Here is a 26505-nt window from a genome sequence, read left to right as displayed (position 1 = left end):
CAACCTGCAAATATTGATAGTATTTATTCATTCTTTGAGCAGAATTCCCTTTTCTTCCCTCCCCCCTTTCAACTTACGCCCCCTTCGAAATTTGTTCCTGCTCTGGTAGCTCTCACCGACTTCATTTAGATATAGGAAGTGCTATTCCCGAGTGTGAAGGGGGCGGGCCGCCGCCGTTCATTCGCGGCAAGGCAGCGAATTGGGAGGTCTCAAGGTTGAATGACGTTACCCCCGGTAGGAGTGGTCACAGACGGTTCCAAAAGGAAACCAAGGTGTTGTAAAAGCCCTGAATACCTGACAAAATCTCCTAAACAGTGTGAATCTGTCATTAACAGAGCACTTACCGAACCCTTCAGTAGAGCCGCTCCAGAAGCCCTCATCGCTCGGATCGCTTTTTTAGAAGGGATCTTATCTCATTTCTACAGAGAAATTTTGCTTTCTTTTCTTTTGATTATTTCAATCTATATTTTTTTTAATGATTTTTCGAAAGAAATGATACTTTTTATTCTTTTAAATCAATCATTTGAATACTTTTGCCAGTTGGGAAAAATGGTTTTAATTTTAATAAAATAACCACAAGAATTGTTAAATTTATTTTGTTAAAAAGAAGAAATCGTTTTAAGAATTTGGAAAAAGAATTTCGTCTACTCTTTCATCAGGATATATTAATACAGGATTTTGTGTGCGCATATTATTCAAAGGCAGTTTAATTGTATAAATCAGGATTTTAAATTGTGTTTCGGCAGTAACTAGCAACAATTTTGTACTGAAAAAATGTGGACGAAGGTGCTTCTTGTTTTGAGCTTTTCTCTGTGCGCTATGGTGGATTCTTCAGCTTGGTAAGCATTTTTTTTCTCTTTTTCTTCTTCGTTTTTTAATTTAATTATTTTAACTTGAAACTGATTCGTGGGATATATCCTTTAATTGTGAAGCATTAAAGCGTGATCAATTATGATTTTACCAGAATAACAGCATACATTTATGATTCTAATTCATATTAATTAATTAATTTATAATTTGGGTTTTCCTAAGCTTTTCCTATTTGAGATCCCATTTCATTCTTGAACGAATCATTTCGCCCTTATTAACTTCAGCTTAAAGAAAACCCTTAAAAAAACCATTAAAGGTGAGAATTAAATATCAGTTAAGCAAACAATAATAATAATAAAAATTCATGAGATAAAAGCATTTCAATAAAGTATTTTAAACCGATAAATTAAAAAAAAAAAAATTGCAGATAAATACTAAAGAACTCCACAGAAAATCTCAATGTATGTGGGCCCCATTTAAGATAATTTTTTTCAGGAGCTTTGAATTAATTGCTATTTTCTAATTCTTTTGAAATTTACATATATTTTTTAAAAATTCTTCCTTGGTTACACTATGAAGGAAATTATGTGTTTGCTTTAAATAATTTAAATTATTTTGCAACAAAAAAGTTCTTTCTTTTCAATACAACATTGAATATTTAATTAGTTTCATCAATTGAGAAATTTGGAATTTCTATAATTCTTAAAAATGTTGGGAATCAACATTTTATAATATTTTAATCTAAAAAAAAGGCCTCTAAACGTGCATTAAATTTTTAATACGAATTTATAAATTATTAAAATGAAACCTATAGAAATTTCATGCTTGATAACTTTAACATGTTTATACAGTAATAAGTGATTTTCGGTTTATGAATGGCATAAAAATTTTCCGAATCTTTAATAAGATTGAAGATGTCAAAGATACGGATACAAGGGAATTTATTTTTCTTCTTCCAAAGTCAGAGATCGTCTTTTATTATTATTATTATTATTATTAATTAATTAATATCCTCCTGAACTATTCCTTCACATGATGTTTATTCTATTGAGGAGAAAGGTAATTTTCTCGACCGTCACTGAAGGTAAATGATAATCAGGTGCTGCATTAATATATAAGAAGCAATTGAATTATCAGCAATCTTAAATCATAATCCTAAATTATTCACAGGTGAACCAGTTAGGCTTCCTACGCACTGTCAACTTCATTTGCTACTGACCTGTGATATATTTAACTTTAATACATGAATGTTCTGGGAAGTAAGTTCATATTGGTGTCAGATGAACCGTAAACATTTTTCAATGCGATTGTCAGCTTCATTCGCCTCTCTCTTGTCTTCGGACTTCATGAAATCTGAATGAGCTTGATATTTGTATTTTTAAATAAAACTAAGTATTATTCATACAAAAAAGTTTTTAAGCCAAAACAACAATGTTCAAAACTAAATTAATTATATATTTTACGTATGTTTCAGAACTAGTACAGCGTTGGATTAATTTTGCCGCTCAGTGTTTTTTTTTAATTATTATTGAACTTCCAACGTATTCATACTTAGAAAAAAAAATATTTCCGCGAGATTTTACTCATTTTTTAAAAAAATGTGTTATGAATATCAGATACTTATTTTATGACAGCATCAATACAACAACACGTGCCTTCCGATAGCAACAACAAAATCGCATAAAGCTAGCTTATGATGTTTTTTCAACTGGTAGAATGATCTAATGATAACAAGTTTTCCAGAAATGTTAGACTATTAGCGTAGTCCTTGAAGTGATTTGAAAAATTCAAACTGCTTTAATGTGAATTTTAATTTACTAGTTCAGGAGATACTATTCCGGAAAATTTCCTTCTTTCCATTGACGGAAAACTATCAGTGTCGAGCAAAGTGATTCGAATTCTCAATAACTGATGAGGAAGCATATTCTCCCTTTGTATTTTCCACTTCAGGAAAATTTCTCACGCCTTATCAGGGTGAAGACGGTGACCGCTGCATTGTTCCGTTAAATCTTCTGAAGCATAACCGTCTGCAGAATACGAAATTTCCCTCCTGCCGATGAGTAGTCATTTAACGATTGCTTTGATTAAAATCGTAATTGCCATTGAAGGATTTAATTGTTAAAGGAACTGGTGCAGACCATTTTTAATTTGACGATCAAGATTTTCGAAAGATCGCAGAAAAGTTCAGAGAAAGATCCAATGACTTTAAAGACAGCCTTCTTTTTTGAAGTGGATATAAAGTTTCTTAAGATATTTTTAAAACTTGTATCCCCTGACTCATTTTCTATATCAAAATTAAAAATTCATAAACTAGAGAATGGGTAGTCTCAATAGGAAAAGTTATAATCTTTTGGTTATTTTGAAAAAAAGAAATCTCGATTTTTAACTTTCGGTTCAAATTATTTAATTTTATATTAAGGTTATTCTGGAAAATGAGAATTTTATTATTCTTTTATTTGAAAACATTATTTCAGGAGCTTTTACGCGGAGATCACGTCATCGTATAGAGTTTCAGTGCCATGCGCTTCGTATTTGTCATTTTTTCTTTCTGTGTATGCCTGGTGCGACAATTATAGTTTAATGTAAAGGCTGCTTTAAAAGTGAAAAATATCGGAATTTCCAATGGAAATGAATGCTTCCTATTAGAGATTTCTTTTTATGAATTCTATTTATATAGAAACAATCAAAAGGGTGAAAGCAACAATATTTCATTAAAACAATTTTACATTATTTTTCTTGGCATCGAGAGGAATTCAGTAAAATTCAGACATAGCAATTTTTGAATTTTAAAACAAAGGATATAAGATTTTTTTTGTCGCAATGAAAATTAAAAATAAATAAATAAATAATAAAAAAACGTAAAGGAAGTACAATTTAATTTTTGTGAATTGAAGATTAACTCACTGCAAACATTATTAACTAATCATTTCTTGTCAACGTAAGCTTACCTTACAAAAATACTGAGTAGCTACTTGATGCTTACTGTTCTTATATGTTTGATTTGCATCCTTTTCATAATTAAAAAAAGTTTATCCTCGCCTCTAAATTTTACTTCATGTTATTTTACTCACCAACCAACCTTGGACAGTGGCAAATTAAGTGTAAAAAATCGGAGCATTGATAATTCTTGTGACTAACACCAAAGCAGCAGCGGACTCACATAGTAATCCTTTAACAGAAACGCGTTGGAAATCCTTTCATGATTAGATACAAGCTGTAATCCCCAACAGGACAAGACACGCAAAAAAGACAGGTGGTCGACTAACTGAAAAGCCTCAAATCTCTACCCTTCCTTGGGATGACACGAGAAACTGGTTCTTGGATTTTTTCTAATTTTTCATGGAAGATTTTCTCAGTTGGCGGATTTTTTTTTTTTTTTTAATTCTTCAAAACGAGCTTTCTTTAAAATTTGTTCTCCATTTGGAACCCCTTTTCGGAATAAAATATGTGGCGGTTCCATTTCTCGATCGGATTGCGATTCGATATCGCGGCTCGATTTCTGATTTTTTTTTCTCGGTCTGTAATTGAAAAACAGTGAGAAAAATGTGAAAAAAAAATAGCAATGAATGAAACTATTTTTAAACTAATTTTTCAGTCAAAAGTCTTTAAGATATATAAAGACTTTTTTTTCCTTCAGATGAATCATTGTTGAAAAAACTAAGCGTGAAATCTTCCCAATTTTTGTGTCTGATAGTCTCTTATTTACATTTAAAAAGCTCTTCATAACCAAATTGTTCTCACCCAATGACACAAGATTCTTCATGTCAGCTTCAAAAATAAAAGAAAACTAATTTTTTTTTTTTTTTTTTTTTTTTTTTTTTTTTTTTAGTCAGGATGCATGAAATAGCGATTTTCATATTAGATAGTTCTTGAAATAAAAAGGCTTAAATTTTCAAGAGGTTTCAAGTCCGTTTTTCTTTTCCTTATTATTTTTGAATAGCAGATTTAAGAATGCGATAAGCTATCAAAATCCCCACAAACTAAGTCCCGTAATCCTTTTGTGAGAAGGGTGGGGGGGGGGGAGGTTAAATCCTTTTAACATTATTCTGGATCAGCATGGTGGAGATTAGAAGTACAGAGAAAGAAATACCAGACCAAGTACGGAATTTCCTGCTGACCAAGATTCTATAAAAGGACATTTGTAAAATAACCAATCTTAAATTCAGTACAGAATGTTGAATGAAACTAAGCGGACCTTTTTACGATGTTCAGAAAAGTATGTACTTAATTAATTTTAAAATTCAAGTTAAATGTATTTTTGATTAATTGTGAAAACGTGACGTCATTTTTTGTATTTATATGACCTTTTTATACTTATTGATAAAATACATAATATTATACCTTTGTAGGTGCAGTGCATCATGCAGTGCCGCAAAAACTAATGATTTTTTTTAGTTTTTTTTTTAGGAATCTTAATTTTACGAAAGACTTTCAACTCTGTCATCCGCTCAAATTTCATAGATTAATATTTTTGATAATAACAACCACACTATTGCTCTGAATAAACTTTAAAAAAAAAAATACTCTGTGAAGGAAAATAGTCTGGTCACTAACAGGCATCAAAATCATGAATTAAATTAAATGAAAATAGATCGAAACTAGTAAAAAAATTAAATTAGGGTATTAAGTGATTTGAAATTAAAATTTATTAAGGAAAAAAAAGAGCTAGTTATTACAACAGAAATAGCATTTTTCGGGGCGAGAGAAACTTGTCGATTCCAGCATAAGACAAATGTTCTCATTGACATGAATATCGTGTTCCGATATCTTTAACATTTTACAAATTTATTTGCCATTCTTTATCTTAAAATTTTACTTTATTTCATTTCATATTACTTTCTTTAAAAAAAAAATGTAGTTTCATAGTTGCAGCAGAAATAAGATTCGTGTCAAAATGAAACCAAATTCGATTATTTTACGATTTAAAACTGTAGATAAGAAGTTTGATTTTATACGTAAAAAGCAAAATCACTTACAAGTATACAAAAATTATCATTTTTTCAGGTTTCTGTTCATTTTGTGATTGCGCACCAGTCAATCTCTAAAAAACGTACAAAAATGTCCCTCAAGATCTTAGTATACAGAAATGTCATCATTTTTCTATCTTTCAGTTTCATTGAACAAATTATTTTAACTATTATTAAGTTTATACAAATTATATTAACTATTATTTTAACTATTTATTAAGAAATCATTAAATAATTTCTCTTTCAAAATTATTTATTCGCAAAAGCTTTCATCCCCCCCCCCCATTTTTCCTTTTAACTGTGAAAGAGTGCGGAAGAATGATCTCACCACTTCGGTCCTTTTAGGACCAATAAATTCGTTAAGGAAACAAAAATAGTTGTATTTGTTCGTATGAAATGAAATAGTTTTGTTTTTAATGATATTCTTTTCTTCTAATGTTCGTTCTTCTAAATTAATATCTCCTTTAACAGCATTCAGATTAAAATTCGCTAAATTCTTTATTTGATTCCATTGAAAGAAATAAAGAAGAGTTAAAGAAGTAATGATTGAGCAGAAATTTTATATATTTCAGTCACAATTATTTTTTAACCATAAAAATAATTTTGGATCCAGAGTCAGATTAAAGAATTCTAAAGGTCCTTAAACATTGCACATCTCGGAAACCTTTAACTCTGCAAACTTTTAGAGCCAAAAATGAGTATCTTAATTTAATCTTTATATAAGAAGTTTTCGGTAGGAAAAGAGTTAGTAAACATTGAGTAGCAAAACATTTAATTGAAGTTCACTTTCTGAAAAGTTGATTTGATTATATTGCTGATTTTTTTAAAAAATTGCACTTCTGAAATTAAAAGGTAATTTAAAGCAAAATAGAAAAAAAAAAAAAAGTGGATAACTTTTCTTATAATCTGAATGATGTTTAATGATAGGATCATGCATTTTTTAAAAAAGACTATAAAAAACTATCATTTGTTAAAATTATAAAATAGCATAACGTGCAGCTTGCGAACGGAAATTGATTAGGAATGTTACTAGAATATTGCTCGAAAATTAATTTAAACAATACTTGATTAAGCAATCGAACTTAATTATTTTTGTTTGATTAAGTTCGATTGCATGATCTTTATAATTAAATGGAAATACAAAAATAAATAACTTTCAAAATATCGCAAAACAAAACAAAACAAAAAAATTAAAGCTACCTAAAATTGTGGAACTTCTCGGCAATTACTTATTTAATAAAGCTTCCTTACACATATGGTACAGTATAGTCAGATTTGGCTCTTCTGTAAAATGCATGTATATATATAATCTCCCATCGGTTGAATAAACCAATCTATCTTTAATCTTTTGACAAATGAATTTACTTCCCTTCCTTATTTGATGGCACATTCTATTCAGGACATTCATTATTATTTTAATTCCTGCAATAATATAAAGGCATTTGAGATAAATCTCTCACTTAATTTCAGGTTTAAAATTAAAAATTCAATAATTCGAAGCACGAGTCCGACTCGTCATCATATGCGAAGGGGTTAAAAGTTAAAGTTAGTTGCTAAGACGCAACTGAGCTGTTAGACTTTCATGACTCACATCGAACAGAATATCTCTGCATCTGTCCTCCTGACACCCTAACATCTATCTTCCTTTAGCACATGGGAACATTCTGACAAAGGGAAAGGAAGATTGGCTTATTAGCAGTAATCAGACACGTGCTATTACATGCCATAAACAACCCCTTTACTGGTCACGATCTTCGAGAAAGTCGGTGAGCTCAGGTGACATGGCGCCGTTATGGCAATTCCGACGGATGTCGCAAGCATTTACGCCCCTCTCGAATGTCTGGTTGCTTAGGGAGGACATTGCACAAGGCACTTCCGTGACAAAGGGCGCTCTAAGTAAACCACTTTTATGTAAACGGAAACAGACAATGACTCAAAGTAAATGCGGTGAAATAATATCTTGTCCACACATGTGTTTTTTCCAGCACCTTCAGACGAATTTGCATGTTTTTCTTCATTTTAAAGAAAGATGCGTGAATTTCCCAAATGACGAATTGCAACAGTTGTCTTCGAGATTGCTTAGAAAAATTGTTAGTATTATTGAATGCAGTCAAATGACTTAATGATCACAAACATAGTGGTGGGTTTTATCTAACATATTAATAGCATGTTGCCTTACACTTTCCTTTTGTAAAATGCACAAAAAGAAGTACCTAGACGCATTTGAAGTATGTGAACATTCATCCACTCTATTGCAGAACAATGGGACAGATAGTTTGAAGAATAGGCTGCTTCAGCAAATACTGGGTTCGAGCGTTGTAATCTATTGGTAGAATGCAACACTAAGAAATACTTTCCAGAAGTGAAAAATAGTGACGAAAACTTTAAAAAGAATAGATTTTGCTACCTACTGGCTTAACTAAAACTAGTTGGTCAAGCAATATTGGTTAAAATTAATATTTAATCTTGTTTTTTTTTTTTTTTTTTTTTTTTTTTTTTTTTGTTATCCACTATAAAAAAAAAAGAAGGGAATTCCCCCCCCCCCCTTTTTTATGTATGCATTTTCATTCAGTACTAATTTCCCCTTACGTTAAGAAATGTAATGTTTGCTCAGGAATATCAAAACTTATAGATTCTTGCTTTATGCATGAAAGTGCCTTTTTTTTTTTTTTTGCATTAGCCTAAATTATTTTATTAATTGTTTGTTACAGGTCGCTGAGTAACATCATGCTATCTGGCTCGAAAGTAAGTTTCTTAACACATTACTATTTCTTAATCTATTACTATTTTGTTTAAAATATTTAATAGGTATTTAACAGGCGCATGTTTTGCGTTATCTCATGTTTTTCGGAATTTAGTTTTTAATATTATGAAAATGCAATTTCAAGGCATATTAAACGCTTATTTCAGTGAAAGCGCCGATTAATGTCTTCGCGGAAAAATATCTTCCGAAGTTACTTTACAACATATGCAGAAACTGACTAAACACTTCAAGGAGGCAGAAGAGCTCTAAAACAAAAGAGTTATGAGCTCAAAGGAATTATTATTAATTATTTAGTAGTAAATTTCTAAATAACTATATCAAATGCACAGAATGCCATTAAGCGATAATTTTCATTTGGAATCTCTAAGCGCTTAAAAATTGAAATAATTTCAGTTAATTTCTTTATAAAAGGAATGTATTAGTATTTCGGTTTGATTACTAACATACAAAAATATTCTTTTACAAAGTTGAAAATAATCGAGGTATGAATTTTTGTTTCAAATAAAAGTATCATGAATCCTTACAAAAAAAAGTTCAGCTTCACCCTACTGGCTCAATAATATTGACGTTAACATTGTCAATGTTTTTATTTATTTATTAATTATTATTAGTAGTAAGGGTTTTTAACTTATTGTCTAATTGATTTCAATTGATCATGGTATCTCCCAAAGAAAAATTTGTAATATATCTAAAAAAAATTTGAACTTAGAGTGCCGAAAGGATAATTTCGAGAAGATTAAATTTAAAACAATCAGTTCTGATAAGCCTGCTGTATGAATTTTTTTAAAGTAATCTATTTGCCTAATTTCACAAAGAAATATGAAAGTGAATGAGAAAATTTACTACCAATTAAAATTTTTGAAGACATCATTTCTATTCAAATGTGAATTCGAGAGGCACTTGTTGCTCAAGCATTTTTTTTAAGCATTTCAAATTTTCAAGAATTTCTTTTATAAAAGACAAAGTTAGAAATAAATTTCCACTTTAATGTAAAGAATAGATCACTAAATAACCAAACAGGTTCTCTTGGTTTTTGATTTAAAAGAGGAATGTATTTGTGAATTATGAAATTTTGCTGACTTGAAGGATTTTTGCCTAAGTATATAGGCAAAAATAAGGTAAAGTAGGTTTTTATTATAAAAGAAAGAAAATTCTATTACTATTTCATTTAAAAGAAGACCAATTCTAAAAGATATGCAAAATGAGAGTCGCATACTGGCCGTTATACTGTCATTTGAATACTGCATGCATATTATTATTATTTTCATTTTCTTAAAATGACAAAAGAAAATTAAGAAATAATGTTTTTGTTTGAAACTGCTGTTTTACCTAATAAATCGAAGAAATGATGAATATTCACTTTCATAGTCAGCACAAAGCTTTTAGAATAATCTTACTGCTTGCCCTTTAGGCCTATACTTGAGTTTTTTTCTAACTTTCTAAAACATTATTCGTGCTTTAGAAATTATTTAAATGTCTTAAGATATGTAAGATGTTTTCAGAACAAAGCCTGTAACTTAATCGATGACAGCTGTAAAGTAGTGCTGTCATTTAAAAGAATCGTTGAAAAGAAGGAAATTTAGGATGTGTTCTTAGGAGAAAGTTTGCACCAGTTACCACTTCAGAAAATCATACTTATGCTATGTTATTTCCAAGGTCGAAGTGGAAGAATTCTTTTTTCTCTGTAACCTTTATTGCTTTTTCTCAATATCTGCCAGATGTAACCCAGAATGCAGCTGAACTACTTTAGTGACTTATAAATCATTCAAATGAACAATGAACTAAGTCATTGGAATAAAGGTATGATCGATGTAAAACGTACCCTTGAATTTTCTCTGCATTGACTGCGACCGCAATTGGCCGGAAGCTTTAACTGTGGTATTGCACATGGCCGTAGGACAATCGCCTGAGAGAACTGTTTGTTCTCTCGCAGGCGAGGCAGATTTCGAGAAATCTTTATGGTTAACTAACTAAATAAATAAATGCATCGTCTGGAGTCTTCGGTATTCTTTGGTGGAGTTCAAAGAAGAAGGTTTTACAAGCCTGTGAAAAGCGAGTTGCGCAAAGTGTTTCAAGTAGTAAATGTCAATATCCTGCCCTTGCCATTGATTTAAGATATTTTTTTTCTCTATTTTAGTATGTTTAATAGTTTGGTATAGTAAGTATACTAGGTCAAAGTTTTTCGCTTCTCATATATAAAGCAATCAATATGAAATAGCTCAAAAGTTCTTTTTGGGGAATAAAATATTATTAACCCATATAAAGTGAATAAATTGATTGACAAAGTCAATCGTTTACAAACATAATGAGACTTCTTTTATTTTCTCTTTTCGTAGGCATGTTGGCTTTAATAGCATTCATTTAAATTAACTATATGCTTATTTAACAAAACTGGGACTTTCTCGATCAAGATTTCAGTTGCATATAAAGTGGATATTTTTGCAAGTGAATTCTATATTCGTTAGAAAAATTAAGACGTATAGAACGGATAATTTATTTTAATTATAAAACAATAGAAAAATGTTTGTTTTTTGAAGTAGTTGTTTTTAATAGCAAGTCGAATATGTGTTGTGAAGAGATAATTTTTAAAATCATTACAGCAAATCGGTAATCACGGAAAAATATAATCTTGAGTAAAATCCCTTCAAGATTAGCATAATATACGAGCAAATGCTTAATATTTACAGTGAATTTATTTTCATTTAAATTTACTAATAACAAAAATTAAAAAAAAAGATGAATGTCATGAAATCTAAAAATATGCATGATGTTTTGCGTGATAAATAGCCTTCTTAAGATACTATCATGTATAAATAAATAAATAAACAAATAAATAAAGATAGGTTTAACAGATGCGTACCTAATGATTGTAAATAGTATTGCATAAGGATTCATGTGATTATAATGGATAGAATATGTTTTACGTGAGTCGAAATTTGAAGAAAACATGTTCCGAGAAAGACTTCTTACTTTACTTCGAGACTTCTTACTTTTCATAATAGAAACTTACGTTAATTTCATTGTTATTAGGTAATTTTAAATTTTTGTCATTTTAAAACTGCAAGTCATACGTTTTTGTAGTCCACTATTTTATTAGACTAAATTTGAAAATTAAAATTTTTTGTAGTACAAATGCTCTCAGTTTCCTTAACAGCTTTTCAAGAAAGAGAAAGAAAACATACATTTGGAAATAAAGCGCTGGATTGGGAGGGCTCAGCGGTAATAAATTAATGCATCGAAGGTTACATCATCGCCATTTTTACAACATCGAATGTTACATCATTTTTTTTATTTAATAACTTTCATTAATTAATTAAACTTTTTTTTAATTATTTATAAAATATTTATTCCTCAGAGATAGTATTTATTACATTAAAGATATACGTATTGTTCTTCAGATTTAATGCAAAATCTTTTGAAAGCCAAAATGCTGACTTTTCAATTTTTAAAAAAATGTTGTATAACAATTATCTGATTAAATGTAAAAACTATTATCTGATTTAATGTTCATTTAAAAATTCAATGAAATTTTTATTTTAATTTGTAATGGAAAATACAAAAATGGCAGAATGATACATTTAAGTACAAGTTGATAAAATGTTTTAACTGAGCTATTAGGGCTTTCTTGAGATCCAATGAATTTTTTAGCATCCTATTGACTCTTTTAAATATTCGAGAGAGAAAACATGCTTATATTTCTTATCTCATTAAATGGTAACTATTTAAAGAAAAAAAACATTCTCACAGTTTAAAATGTTCTAACTAACAATTTTTTAAAAGCCTAAAAGGCCAATTTTAATAAGACTCTAGTATAGGCTTCACTGTCTTTTTGAAATTAGTTTAGCTAAAATACCTCCCAAGTGATTCTCATCCTGTTCAAAGAACGCTATCAATTTGTTCGTTTTCTTTGCAGAATAGATTCGAATTCGCCCGAGAGTGATAAATCGATCCATTCATACCACCTAAACCTGTTGACAGACGAAATTACAATGAACAGTCGTTTCATTCAACTGAGTAAAGGAAAAAACGAAGTGAAAGAATTTGGGGATAGTTCCCTCGCTCTTCCCAAAGAATGTAGTGTCTCGAATTTAGACGATTTTCAGTATAATCCCATACTACATCTTTTCAAAATCTAACGCCCTGGTGCACTGCTAAAGATTCACGAGGGGCTACTTGAAGTGTCCACAATGCGCCGAACCATCGTGTGAGTCCTGGAGCTTCTAACTCGCCAAATAATCCAAATAGCTGAAAAATACTCCTTTTCAATCCATAGAGTTTTCGAGTAATGTGATGCTCAATTAGAGAAATACATGCGGAATGGAATTCTGTGGAACTTCTGTAACTTCTTTGTTGGCTAAGTCTGTTAGGGCGATTTGTGACAGATTAAGTCGAACCACATTAAATGAATACAAAAGCAAATATGGCGGCAAAAATCGTGCGATACTGTAACCCACCCAGACAGAATAGTCCGTTAATGGAGTGGTTCCCCCTTTCCTGCTGGTCTGGTACGAATGCAAAGGGAGCAGATTAACAGGCAAGCCTCTTCCACGGTGGTCAGCGGACAATGGGGCTCTTCGGAATAAAATGGAAGTTTAGAGAGATCCACTTACAATGCTGTTATTAGTGTTATCGAAAAGTACAAAAGCAACGCTCTGTTCGGTAGGGTCCTGTCGGAAATTCTTCAAAAACTGCTGCGAAGAACCGCACAAGTGGTTCTGGGAAATTCAATTTGCCGAGTAAACAATCGATCTGTTGCATCTTAATTCTTACAGAAAGGTGCGAAAATAAGGAATCTATTTGATTCACTTCTGTAGCTGTCTTGCAATGCTTTGTAACGGATTGACTGTGTATAGTGAAATGAACACCTGTTGAAGAAGAGAGTTAGATAAGAGAAAAAGGATTTTAGATAAAATATCCTAAAGATTTTACCTAATTTTATAGCCGACATTGAGAGATGAAATTACTTTTTAATTTCATTTTTATTTTGAACAATGAGTGAAAGTTTTTATTAGGTATCAATAAGAGTAAAAAAAAATCAATAAATGAATAACAATAATGGTAATTAAATTAAATGATCATCAATGTGCTCGACAGAGCCTCATTTCTGGCGCTCTTATCATTTTTTACTTTCTCGCATATGAAGTACAGAGAAAGTATTGCAATCGCCAAAAAGATTCGAAACCAAGATTTTGACTCCAAGCTTTAGACAACCATTCATTTGGAAAATACATTTTTTTTTTATTACTATTATGCCTACCTGTATGGGAGACAGATGACAGGAATTTTTTTTTTGTTAGATAGATGAAGTTTGGTATATAGTCTTTAAACCAAATTTATAGATTTCTATCCATTTTTGAGCAAACTCCATTCCTAGGAAGCTATTTGTTGGGCTGTTCGTAAATAAGTTGGTACGATAAGTTCTACAAAATGAAGGGTGCCAGAAGGATAAAATTCGGTACACAGATCTAACATTTATCAAACTTTGAGTCAAATTCAGCAAAGGGTTGCTCGTCTGTACTTTCAAAACCATGAAATTTCATGAACGTAGAATTCAGAATTCGAAATAATTCAAGAACGTAGTGACTTACATATTTCAAATTGGTATGTTACTTTATGACTACGGAACAGTCGCCGTCTCATACCCCTGTATCAGTAACCATTTTGGTCACTGGACAGTTTGATGGACATGTTACGAAAATATTACTAAATACCAAAATTTAAATACTAGAATTTACAAACATATAAGAAATGATAATAAAATGAAAACGTTTACAAAGATTTTCTATTTTAAAAAATTATTTGGAATAATAATATGCATAAAGATATATATGAAAAAAAAAACATATGAATGCTGTATTCCCTTGTTATCATGACAAAGTATACGAGGATGTAATTATAAAAAAAAACAATTTGGTTAATGGTAACAAAGAAAATCTCTGTTTGAAATGCATGCAGTTGTATTTGTATTCATTTTCTCTATTTATGAATGCAAATGTATGTGAACCCCCCCCCCCCCCCAGTCTTTGTGTGTATGACATTTGCTGTTGAAAGCTAGGAAAGAAAAAAAGATCTCTATTTATGATTTCAACTGCAATTCCTTATCAATGGATGGCAGAAACACGATAGTCATTAAAAATGTTAAATTCAAGCCGAAGTTTAATATTTCGAAATTATTCTACAGTAATGTCATACATGCAAGGTGTTAATACACCAAGACGTAGAAGAAAGAAGACACTGAAGCAAGTGGTCTGTACTATAAATTTTATTGATCAAAAATCACTATTTATATTAAACATTCAAACAGAAGCGCCATCTGGCTCTGACTCAACAAGGTAGAAATAGGGGCGCAAACACAAGGTATTCTATGCCTTACCTGAGGTCCAAATTTTTTGAGGAAGTGGCGAATAACACCTTTATTAGAGAGAATGTGAGAAGATATCTGGTAGACCTCTTCCCCTGCTTACTTCCGATTTTAACAGGCCAAATCTTTAGCAGCAAAATGACGGAGAAGTGATTTGCTGTTTGAAACGCGTTGAAAGCTATTTCTCCATTGCGAGATTAGATGATTTATGCGATACTCTTGCTCAACATTTCATCAAAAGTAGAACAGAAATTGGAAATATACGAGCTCTACTCAATTGCAATCAAAATACTTAAGGCCATTAATCGCTTCGAAGACATTTTGCTCCTAAACGTGCATCCAAAAAAAAGGAATTAAAAGTCGGGCTTGTGTATCTATTAAATTAATACTAACGGAATGTGCATGAGGAATTTAGTCGGTATGAAATATACTTTCATTTCTTAAAATGCTCGCTGTCATCAGTGAACCTTGCGATTCGGACCATTTATCTAATTAGATAATTCTTTCTTTGCTATCTGTTCGATGTAATTAATATCTAATTAGATCATAGGTATTTGAGCTAATTGGATAATAAGTGTGAATGACATGAGAACCACGCCACAGCTAACATGTTAAAAATATATTCACGGTATAAAGGTATAAAAGAAAAAAAATAATAATTGGAATATTTGCGTCTTCTGCTTAATGATAAACTTATCATTATTTGTCCCCCAATTTGCAATATTGTTACATACTTCGTTAACCTGCGGCAAAGGCGTTAAGTTTGGGTTGTTTTAGTTAGTACTATTTTATCCTTTTTTCTCCATCTAATATTCTATCAATTTTAAATAACTTGATAAATGGACTCAATAAACTTCTCCTGCAATTTTCCCAAAACACTGCTATGCTTTTCATTTTGCAGGATGTTTCTAATAATTCTGCTCGCTGTTAATAATCAAATTTTATATCGGTGCATTTGCTAAATGGTAATGAAACAAATGTTAAAAGAATTTTCCATAAATAGCTTACGAAGAACAAATATTTAGACTCTTTTAGAGTGAAAATAACCTCCCCCCCCCTCCCCTCCCTTTGCGTCCCTCCTTACATACATATAAGAAATATTTCTTGTAATAAAAGACAATTTTTTAAAATAAAAATCATTTGACTCATTTGGATGTAAGCCACTAAATGTTTGGTTTTAACTTCATAATACAGTATATTTAAATGAATTATAAATTAATAGAATACTTGAAATCATTTTAGTCAAAATAAGAGTCATCTAACAGAATAATAATAAATGAAATGGATTTTATGCTGTGTATTTATTTATTCCTGCCTGCATTTCATTTGTTTCAAAGGACAAACATATCTTACTAAATACGTTTTTAGGAAGTTATTTAATTGTAAACAGTCCTCAGTAAGTTTTTAGCTGTTAAAATCAAAAATTTTAAAACTCGGCCTTATTTGTATTTCTTTCTCTGACAGTTCTTAGAAAATGAGTTATCAATTTTTAAAAAATAATTTCTTCTGTTTTTTGGTGATTTGTAATTTGAGAATATAAAAGAAACATTAATAGACATTTCGCATTGAGCACTACACTTGTTTTCCTCTTTTTCACTCTAACTGTTTGATATTCATAAATAAAAATACGTCGTTGCATTTTATTGCTGAATCTAACATATCTTAAAATTGCATGTCAACATCTTTGAATACGCTCCACATGAAATATGAAAAGTTTGACAAATCATTTTTAAATATTATGCATTATTTTATTAAAATATTTATTTTTCAAATTTGATACAATTCTAGGGCATTATCACTTACTTATTATATATCTAAAACTCATATCTTTCAAATTAAAGTTCGCCATTGTATTACGAAATCACAATTAAATTTTCAAAGCAGTTTGGAATATAAATATTTTTAATGGCAAAAGAAAATTGCTGATCTCATCATTTTACAAGTAAATGAAAAACATCCTCCGTATAACAGTGAAAAGAAGTTTTGATTTTAGAAGCCTTCAAGGAACTTTCCCACAACGAAATCAAATCTGTAGAACATTACGATTTCAATTAAATTTTCTCTACAATAATTTTTGCGTAAAGAGGTGTTAGGATGCAGCGCCATTTCTTTCTTTCTTTTTCAAATTGAAATTTCAATTTTTAACGCAATCCATTCCCATTGGTAGATTGAAAATCTCATTTTCGTTCTCAGAAAATAAGATTATGAATAAAGCATGTAGGAGAAGTGCGTGTGAAAATTCGAATCGAATCCGCGCTACACCAGCTTCCTCACCCTCGTCAAAGAAAACCACGAGTTTTGAAGAGGTGGGAAAAAGAAAAAACGCAACCCCAAAATACAGCCTTTTAGAATGTCCGACACCTTTTTCCTACACCTTGAAGAGGCCGCCATCGCTGCCAGAACCACAATATTAAAAAAAAAGCAAAGAAAAGGAAAGGAAGAAAAAAAAAGATCCGCGGGTTCTTCTACCGCTAATAGAGATAATTTGATTCCATAAACGCCAATAGTGCTGTCCTATAATGAATAACACACGTGAGGTCTCTAATTTCCTAGCTAGGCTTTTATTTTCTACGTCTGTCTGTCTTAGCCATCCAGCTCCTTGAGATCTGTTCTCCCCAAACCTGTTGCTGCCTCGACGTTGGAGGTCTTTATAAGCCCCTGCATCCTGTTTTTTTCCTGGTACATAGTTAATTAAAAAAAGAGAAGTTTTTCCGTGATAGCAATGTCTGGTCTATGGACACTCACACTATATATTTATGTACTTTCGGTGGTGATCCCCCCCCCCTCCCTTTCGGTTTGCTGGGAGGAAGGAAAGGGGGTCGGTACCAAGTGATCTCCTCCCCGGTAATTGCGTCAATGCGAAGCATTATATTTTTCAAATGATGTTCTACTGTCGGCGTTCCAAAATGTGATGTCTTAATTCAATCAAACACTTCTAATGATGGCGATTTGTTGTGGTGGCGCGTTTTCGGAAGAAATGATTGATTGTTTCACGGGCGAGATATTTTGTCAGTTTGTAGTGACTCAATTTGGAAATGGAAAATATGCTGGAGCGAAATATTTTTTAGAATTTTTCGGTAAAATATAATAACACCTCTGCAAAAATGTTTTTAATTTTATTTGAGAATTCTCATTTTAAAGAAAGGGGAAAAGATTGCCTTCTGTCTTAAAATATGGTTTGCACTTTAAAAGGAACCATTCAAACGATGTATTATTTTAATGTTTTATTTATTTTATAATTTTTTGTAAAAATTTTAATTATTAAACGTACTTTTAGTGTCATAAAAAGATGTAAATTAATTTTTTGGGGAAATTCAACTTAAAACAATGATACATTTATTTTTTAGAGCCTTAAAAAGTCCTTTTATTTTATGAATAATTATGCCTCGAATTTCTTTTCCGAGCGCAGAGGGTTAGTTATGCATCCTTTTTGTATCTTTTATGATTGTTTTCACAATCATAGAAAATCAGACGACAGTAAAAAAAAAATGGTTTCATTACATTAAATAAAATATTTTGAAAAAGAAAAAATTATAACATTTTATAGAAAATGAAATGAAGTCCGATATGAAGTGAGAGATTTTACCGAAGCCAGCATTCGTTTACAAAATAAGAATAATTATTCGAATTATTAACTGAAATTCATAGAAGATATATCATACTATTGTTAGCATAAAACTTCGTTTCGAAGAACGGTTGCTGGCGTATTTGGCACCTTCTCAAACAGCTTTAGACAAGTTCAAACAAGACTTCGTGTGAAATCAGATTGTTTTATATGACGCTTCTAGATACCGTTTTGTAAATTTCACTTGATTTAACCTAAAAATGCCATTATTTGTAAATTCATTTAATACATGCCATATTTTCGGAATTAGAGAATATTTGATATAGTGACGAGACATTAGTGATGATGTAAACTGTATTTATTGTGTAAAATTATATTGTAATGATTTTAAAATTCGCAAATAATTGGAAATTCTTAATTTATATTAATAATTCAGTTATAAGAAATGATAATAATTCTTAATAATTGGAATATTCTTAATATTTCTTATATCTTAAGTGTAATAAATATTAGGTAGAATAAATTTAGAAATTTCTTTAAGGCTTATTTTGAAATTTTAATTTCCATTAGTTAACTGGTTCTCTAGAAACAAAAATATGGGCGAATTATAAAAACTTATTTCATCGTAAAAAGATATGAATAAGAAATTTCATTGCATTTATGAATAAAAGAAATAATTTTAAAATTTGGAGAATTACAAAGAGAAAACATTTTTAAATATCCATTTAATTAAAAAAGAAAGGAAAAAAAAAAAGGGAAGAAAGGGGGGGGGGGGAAGAAAGAAGGACTGGAATTTTTCTGAAGTTGATATTATGGTTATGAAATAAGAAATTCATATTGGGATTGCTGCAACTTCCTCAAATAACAATAATTAATCTGAAATAGAACTCACTTAAGTAAATGTGGGAATTTGATGTTAGCTTTGGAGATGCCAAATTTTTAAAAATTAATTTTATCAAGAGTTTTCCTTTATAATGGTGTATCAAGAAGAAAGCATGTAGAGCAGCAGACATAAAACCGGTGTCAGAGTTCTAGTGCTATGTTATTCTTTCCAGAAATTGAAACTGTTGAAAATGAAAGTTGTTATAAATATTTTCTTATGGAGAAAAGGCGATATATGTTGCCATATAAGCTTGTATATGCGAATCGACATTCGCAATAAGTAATAAATATCGATGTAGATGTGTTATGGATAAGTAATAAATACTGATATACGATTTATTGATAACTAACAAATAAATCGTCGATGAAGTAGGAGTAATAAATGATAAATGATAAAATGATAAATGATAAATGATAAAATGTTTTATTTCCAGGCCAACGATGTCTTCACCGAAAGTGTGCTAATCGGCGCCGAGCGAGGCATGGAGGAGTGCAAGCATCAATTCCAGTGGGACCGCTGGGGATGTCCTCGGTCGAGTTTCAATATGTTTTCGAAATCAAGCAAGCAGCCAGGTACGATAACTCGTTTAAAAATTACAAATAGATAATTAAAATTTTATGCATCCTCTTGCAATTACCAATAAATACTCGAAGCGGCTATCGCTCATTATGCAATTCAAATAATAAGATATTATCTTGAATATCTATAGACAGCTACTACCCATTAAGCGATTCAAATATTAAGATATTGTCTTGAATAACCATAGACAGCTACTCCGACTCCCCCGAAAGCACAAGCTTTAATGATCGGACATCGTAATAGTATTTGCTGGAACTAAGTTTGAGTTCTGAGGGCCATCACCGGCCAAGGGGCAACCCCTCCCGTAGGGGGGTCCCGTTATGGTAAGAGGAGCTCACTCCATTCTATTTCCACCAGGGTGGTATGAATCAACCACCATATCGGAAGTTTTCCATCCCCATATCTGAGGTACTCTGAGGGAGAGACTGTCTTGAATAAAGATTCATTCAAAAATTTCACTCTGAAATTTTTGAAAACTGAAATGAGTTTTTTCATATTCTTAATGATCTACCATTATAAACAAAAATGTTTTTTAAGATTCAGAGGTATCGACAAGAATCACTGATAGTTTATTTTTTTTTCTGCTCATTAAAATTAAATAAAAAAAGCAAAGTATATGCATTATATTTTTATTCTAGAATGTACAATTTCGTGTCCGAACAACATTACTATGCAATACGTTGAATAGATGGAAGGCAGATAATCCTGCTCAATTCTTGCATTTCACTTTTAGACATTCGAACAAAAAGTGAACGCGTTCGAGAGAGAAATTATACCGATACGAATGCGTCAGTCAGAAATACATTACGTGCGCATCAAACATTAACTGATGAATCAAGTCTCTTGTTATGTTTAAGTGAAATAACAGTAAGAAATTTTATAATAGAAGAAAAAATAACACATGCCATATCAGTAAATTCATAATAAATAAAAGTTTACTTTTCGTTTTGGATTCTTTCCTATGAAAAATGCCAGACGAATCATTTTTTTAATCCAACCGTTTATTCGCAATTTTATTTTTGATGTATGGAATTATCTGAAAGAAGTTTTGATTTGTATTTAGGCAGAAATACTATCAATATTATTTTTGTAAGTTAAGGCATAAATCCTGTTATCAATATCATTATTTAAATATGAAATTATTAGTTTAAAATTTTATTTCTGGCCCTGAATATAAAATAAAAAGAACAAGTGTACAGAATTTTCCACTTTTTTTTTTTTTTTTCCCCTGTTGCGAGACCAAATGATTTTCTAGTAAACATATTATGTTGGAGTCTTATACAATGAGCTTGGGTGGAGAAGCTATCGGCGGAATAACACGCTTTTAATGACGGTGAAAACATTTTAAAGTTCAGGTGACAAAAGCTCTCAAATGCCCTTCATACCTTTCTTGACCTATTTTACCTCCAGTTTTCTACAATTCCACCCTTGCTAGAAAGTTGTCATTAAATCCATTGTGCGAATTAGCACGTTGTACTGGCAACATGGCGAACAAAGAGGCCCTCACAGAGAAAGAATGGGGCATAAATGTGTAATCATCTGATTCTGGGATGGGACATTTGAAAAAGTGAGAAGCTTGCAGCACATTTTGGCAAAGAAAAAGATTTTATGAATTGCCTTTCCTAGCGAAGCTTCTGACATCATCAGAGTAAATAATGATAAATTTCAAGGACCACGGCCATGTAATCATCTTTTTATGCATGAAACGATAAAACAGATGGTACAGAAATCGCTCTTACACTGTCGAATGTTAAATATAAATAAATCGGTACACCCAAGTTTCAGATTTCTTCAATGAACGTTTCAACAGCTGCACTTCATTCAATATTTTGCTAATTAGCGTAGCTGAACAATATTTTTAAGATGTGGTGTGGATAAAACTTAACAGAAGCGCTTCACTCAGAGGAAAGAAGATGCAAAAGAAATCAAGAAATAAGCTTGAACCAAATAGGAAATCCCTAGTGACTCAAAGTATTCAAATGCGGATTTGCCAATGTTAAGATTTAAAAAAAATAATAACTTTCTTTGTATTCTAATTGCAAAGTAGGATTTTCACTTTTGCTGTTATCTAGCAATATATACATTTTTTTATGGTGCATGCCTTATAATTTATTTAAACTTATTCTATTAAATTCGTATTTTTCGTTTTTTGGTCATATCTAATTACAAGGTGAAATTTTTTTAAAAAAATGCATTCTACATTAATATTTAACAGCCCCAAAAGTCAGTAATCAGGGCGAATACACTCGTCTCAAAAAAGGCGGCTGGTTGGATAATACATAACTAAATAAAAAATTGCAGCGGAAAAATCTTAAAATTTATTTTTAAAGAATTTAAAAGTCTTTATTTCTTAGCAATGGAATATCACGAATAATACTGCTAAAGAAGAAATTCTACAATAAGCGAGAAAGTTTCGTCATACTAATTTAATAATAGAGGAAAACTTGTCTTTGAAATGCTCTGAATGATATACCGGAAGGGTAAATTGGATGATTTCATGCTAGTGTTACCATCAAATAATACATCCAGGAGCCTGGAAAACAGTACTAGATGTATTCATATTAGAGGTGTTATGTTGTAGAAAGGTTGTAAACGATTCACAAAATGATTCATCTAAAAGATTCATTGCGTTTCACGATGATTTTATCCCATTGACGTGTTGATAATTATATAGCTAAAAAATATGGAATATATTCTTGTGATGTCGCAATTTAAAATATTTTAGATTAAAAAAATGGTTTTGTACATAATACCTTCATCAGAAATGGCAGCTAAATTGTAAATTCTTTGATTATCAATATTATTTCTGTTATCAATGTTATATCTTGGAACATTTGGTATTAAAATGTTTGAATGATGAAAGTACTTACTTCTTAGCTGTAGAAGATGTGATGCAATTTCATCTTTCTTTGCATCAGCTGTGAATGCTAGCATGTATTAGATTTAATGTATTTATTTTTTGAATTATTAAACTATGTGGGTTTCAAATTAAAACATTTTTTTTTAGAATTAATTGATATTCTTACAAAAACGTTTAGCAACCATGTCTTCTTTCTTTTCAGCTACGAAAGAGATGGCTTTTCTGCACGCCATGATCAGTTCCTCCATTGTTATCACCGTGACCAAGAACTGCAGCTTGGGCCATTTCAAATCTTGTGGATGCGACGAATCCAAAAAGGGTGGGTTCGGTAAGTGTTTAAAAATGAGTTACAATAAGAGAACCGACAACGAAATTGCCTATTTATATAAAACGTTAACGCACGTTGGCACAAAAATCTCTCTTATTTCTTATTGCCGAATTGCAATGTAAGCAAACCATGATACGAATTTCAGATGGCTTCTTTAAATGTTTTTATGTAGGATTGTTTTGAAGAGACTTCGCTGTGTCAAAAAAACATTCAATCAGAAAAAAGAAAATATAAATGAAATCTAGACAATTCAGCAGAAAGTTTCCTCGTTCTTGAAAATACGATTAACCGTCACCAGACGAGTAATCGCTTTAAGATGACAATGTGGGTTGATGACCGTATAATCCAAAACAATTATGTTACAAAAATTGTATTAAATTAAGAATCAAAAATTACTTTCATAATATCTATTGTATTTTAGGATAATTTTTTGTCTTAATTTCAGAATTTTTAGTTTAATTTGATATAATATTTTTTGAAATGCGATGATGGAATTCACATCCATCAAAACATTTAATTACGTACTTCCTCCAATTATTAGTTCCATGGTAGGAATTTAACTTACGCTTTAATTTCTTAATATCTGCTCTTTTTAAATTTTCATTAACTTGATTTCATGTTTTTTTAGTTGTATAAAATGCCAAAGTGAAGTTTTTTAAAAAAATTCATTCCGTATTAATAATTTAAACCTAAAACGCCATTAATCTAGGCGAGCAAGCAAACTAGTCGTTAAAGGCGATTAGTTTATAGAAAGTATTCAAAAGTGTACAACAGTTTTAATGAGAGACGTTAATTGCATTTTCCCAAGAAATTTAAAATAATTATATAAAGTCACAAAATTGATGTTTTTAAATGTACATTAATGTAATCATTTAAGAGCCTTCAAAGTCAATAATCTAAGCGAATAAGAAAACTGACGTAAAAAATCACATTTTTTGTTGATTCAAACATTAAATGTAATTCTGAAAAAAACTACAAAATCTAAATGTTACATAGTATTCCTGTTTTATAAGTCATTCAGTAAAATATTTTTTGTAAATTCGCTTTTATGCGACTAAAACCGACCGACTTACGAACTTTAAATTTTATTATTTTATTAAGGGTCACCTCCAGTAAGGGGATTGAATGGTTTTCCTTCAAAGGTGGTTATTTTAAAACGGTCTAATGTCACCTAAAGCAAAGAAATTTTTCATAGATCAATTCCGGCCGTAGAAAAATGAAATTTAAAAATAAATAGTAAAGCGTCAAAAATAGTTTACTGAGTATGATTAATAAGAATGAAAAGACTGTACAAAAATTTAAACTTCTTAATTTTTTAGAAGTACATTTATTGATTGTAGTAATTAGAAATATAATTCCTTACTTCTAATTAGTTGTTAGATTAGTTGATCATTAGAGGGGAATGATTTATGAAACTGTAGAATTAATCATTAATCAAGGTAACAAACTATTGTAGTTGTGCTAAAATAGTTCCACATTTCAGATTACAAAGGCTGGCACTGGGGTGGTTGTAGCGACCATGTGAAGATGGGAAACAAAATGGCTAAACTGTATTTGGACAACAAAGAGAACGGGAGGGACTTAAAAGCTCTCATTAACTTGCATAATTACAGAGTTGGTAGATTGGTAAGTATTTTACTTTAGTTTAGAAAATTTGAGGATAGATAATAAAACTATAAGATAGATACGAAGAAGCTTTTTGTCTCCACTGAAAATGCTGTTTCTTTTTTATGCGCTTTTGAAATCACTAATTGTCGTAACATCCTTATTTATTACATCTAGTATAATAATTAGAGTTTAAAATGGAACACTTTACTTTTATATTATTATTTTAGATGTAACAACAGTAACGGAATATTCTTTCCTTGACAATATTAAATAAACTTATCACCTCAATTTTGATTTCCAAGAAATAATAAATACATTTACTCCTTCTAGCTAGTCTTCAAACATAAGTGTAACGAAACACTTGCAATTATGGAATACTTGCCACATTACTTCATAATAACAATTTTTGTGCTATATTGTATAAGAATGCTTACTTACATATTGTGAAATAACCTTCAAGGCTCCATTTCTATAGCATGTATAAAATAGAATAAGGAAAGCCATTTCTTTGAATAGTTTAGGTTTTGATCCATAATATTGCTTTGTTTGGCATGTCATACATGTTGCCTTGTTTAATACAGCATATGAAACGGGTAGTTTCAGTTTGCTTTTAAAGGATAATGGTCGCCCGTTTTTATGCACGAATATAACAGCATCTTTTAATTGCATTCAATTAAATTGAATATTTAAAATGTTTAATTCATAATTGTTATGAAAAAGGATGTAGAAATCCAAATCGCTCAAAAGTACTATTTTAATAGTCCATTTAGAAACAGTAGTAATCGGACTTATTCTTACTGTAATACTTTATTAAAAACTAAATATTTTTGTTTTGCTCGAATATTTCAGGCAGTGAAAAGATCAATGACAAAGACGTGCAAATGCCACGGCGTCTCAGGCAGCTGCGAAATACAGACGTGCTGGATGAGGACTCGAGGAATCCGCGAGGTGGGAGACATTCTGAAAGATGCCTATCACAAAGCGCAGTTGTTTTCGACTAACATCAATGGCTTCAACTTGCCACTGAAGATCCAGAAGCGCAAAATGGACAATAGAATCCCTCACCAACAGGTGCACGAGAGATTGAAGATACCCAAACAGCAATTGGCTTACCTAGAGCATTCCCCAAATTACTGCGTCGCCAATGCATCTTTAGGAGTGCCGGGAACGAGGGGCCGAATGTGCTCCAGGATGGTTGGTAAAAATGTCACAAAAGCTGAGAGACAGAGCTGCAGGAATTTGTGTCGAGTATGCGGCTACAAAGTTCAGATGAAGACTGAAACTCGCACTGAAAGATGCTCGTGCAAGTTCACTTTCTGTTGCCAAGTAAGCTGCAAGACATGTGATATTCAGCACATACACCACATGTGTGATTGAACAGAAATCTAAGTAAAGAAACTCAAGTAATATTATCGATAGGATGAAAATCTTAATTTGATTTTTTCGACTCTTTCGGTTCTGCACTTCTTCAATGGTGCATTTCTAGATCAGATCTTCTTTTTATTGCACCATCGAAAAAGATTGGAAAATGACATCGATTTGTCAATACTAGTCAGCAAAAGTAATTTCAAAACAATCTTGCTATTTCTATGATGTTACGTTCAGAAAATGATAGTTTTGAACTCGATTTGCAAGCGGATGCCATTCCCCCCTATTTCTTTGAATACGAAGCAGATAATATCATTTATCATACATGTTTACGATGCAACTGATATTAGCCTACTATTTTTAATTAGTTTGTTAGATATTTTTACATTTCCTAGAAAGGGAAAACACTTGC

General features: G+C 30.9%; 1 protein-coding gene across 1 annotated transcript; it reads left to right on the top strand.

Moving 5' to 3' along the window:
• Positions 1-759: 759 nt before the first annotated feature.
• Positions 760-26102, top strand: LOC129962318 (protein Wnt-8a-like). Its single transcript, XM_056076067.1, has 6 exons — positions 760-839; positions 8489-8522; positions 19784-19922; positions 22992-23117; positions 24601-24743; positions 25575-26102. The coding sequence occupies exons 1-6, from the start codon at positions 820-822 to the stop codon at positions 26100-26102; spliced, it is 990 nt and encodes a 329-aa protein (XP_055932042.1). The 5' UTR covers positions 760-819.
• The last annotated feature ends 403 nt before the right edge of the window (positions 26103-26505 follow it).

The sequence above is a fragment of the Argiope bruennichi genome, chromosome 1 (assembly GCF_947563725.1).
Source record: "Argiope bruennichi chromosome 1, qqArgBrue1.1, whole genome shotgun sequence".
Taxonomy (NCBI): Eukaryota; Metazoa; Arthropoda; class Arachnida; order Araneae; family Araneidae; genus Argiope; species Argiope bruennichi.
Note: the sequence above shows the minus strand (reverse complement) of the source record. Positions and strands in the feature narration are given on the sequence as shown.

Coding starts and splice junctions, on each gene's coding strand:
- LOC129962318 (XM_056076067.1), top strand. CDS start 820: ATGGTGGATTCTTCAGCTTG. Junction 840..8,488: donor ATGGTGGATTCTTCAGCTTG/GTAAGCATTTTT, acceptor TGTTTGTTACAG/GTCGCTGAGTAACATCATGC. Junction 24,744..25,574: donor ATTACAGAGTTGGTAGATTG/GTAAGTATTTTA, acceptor CGAATATTTCAG/GCAGTGAAAAGATCAATGAC.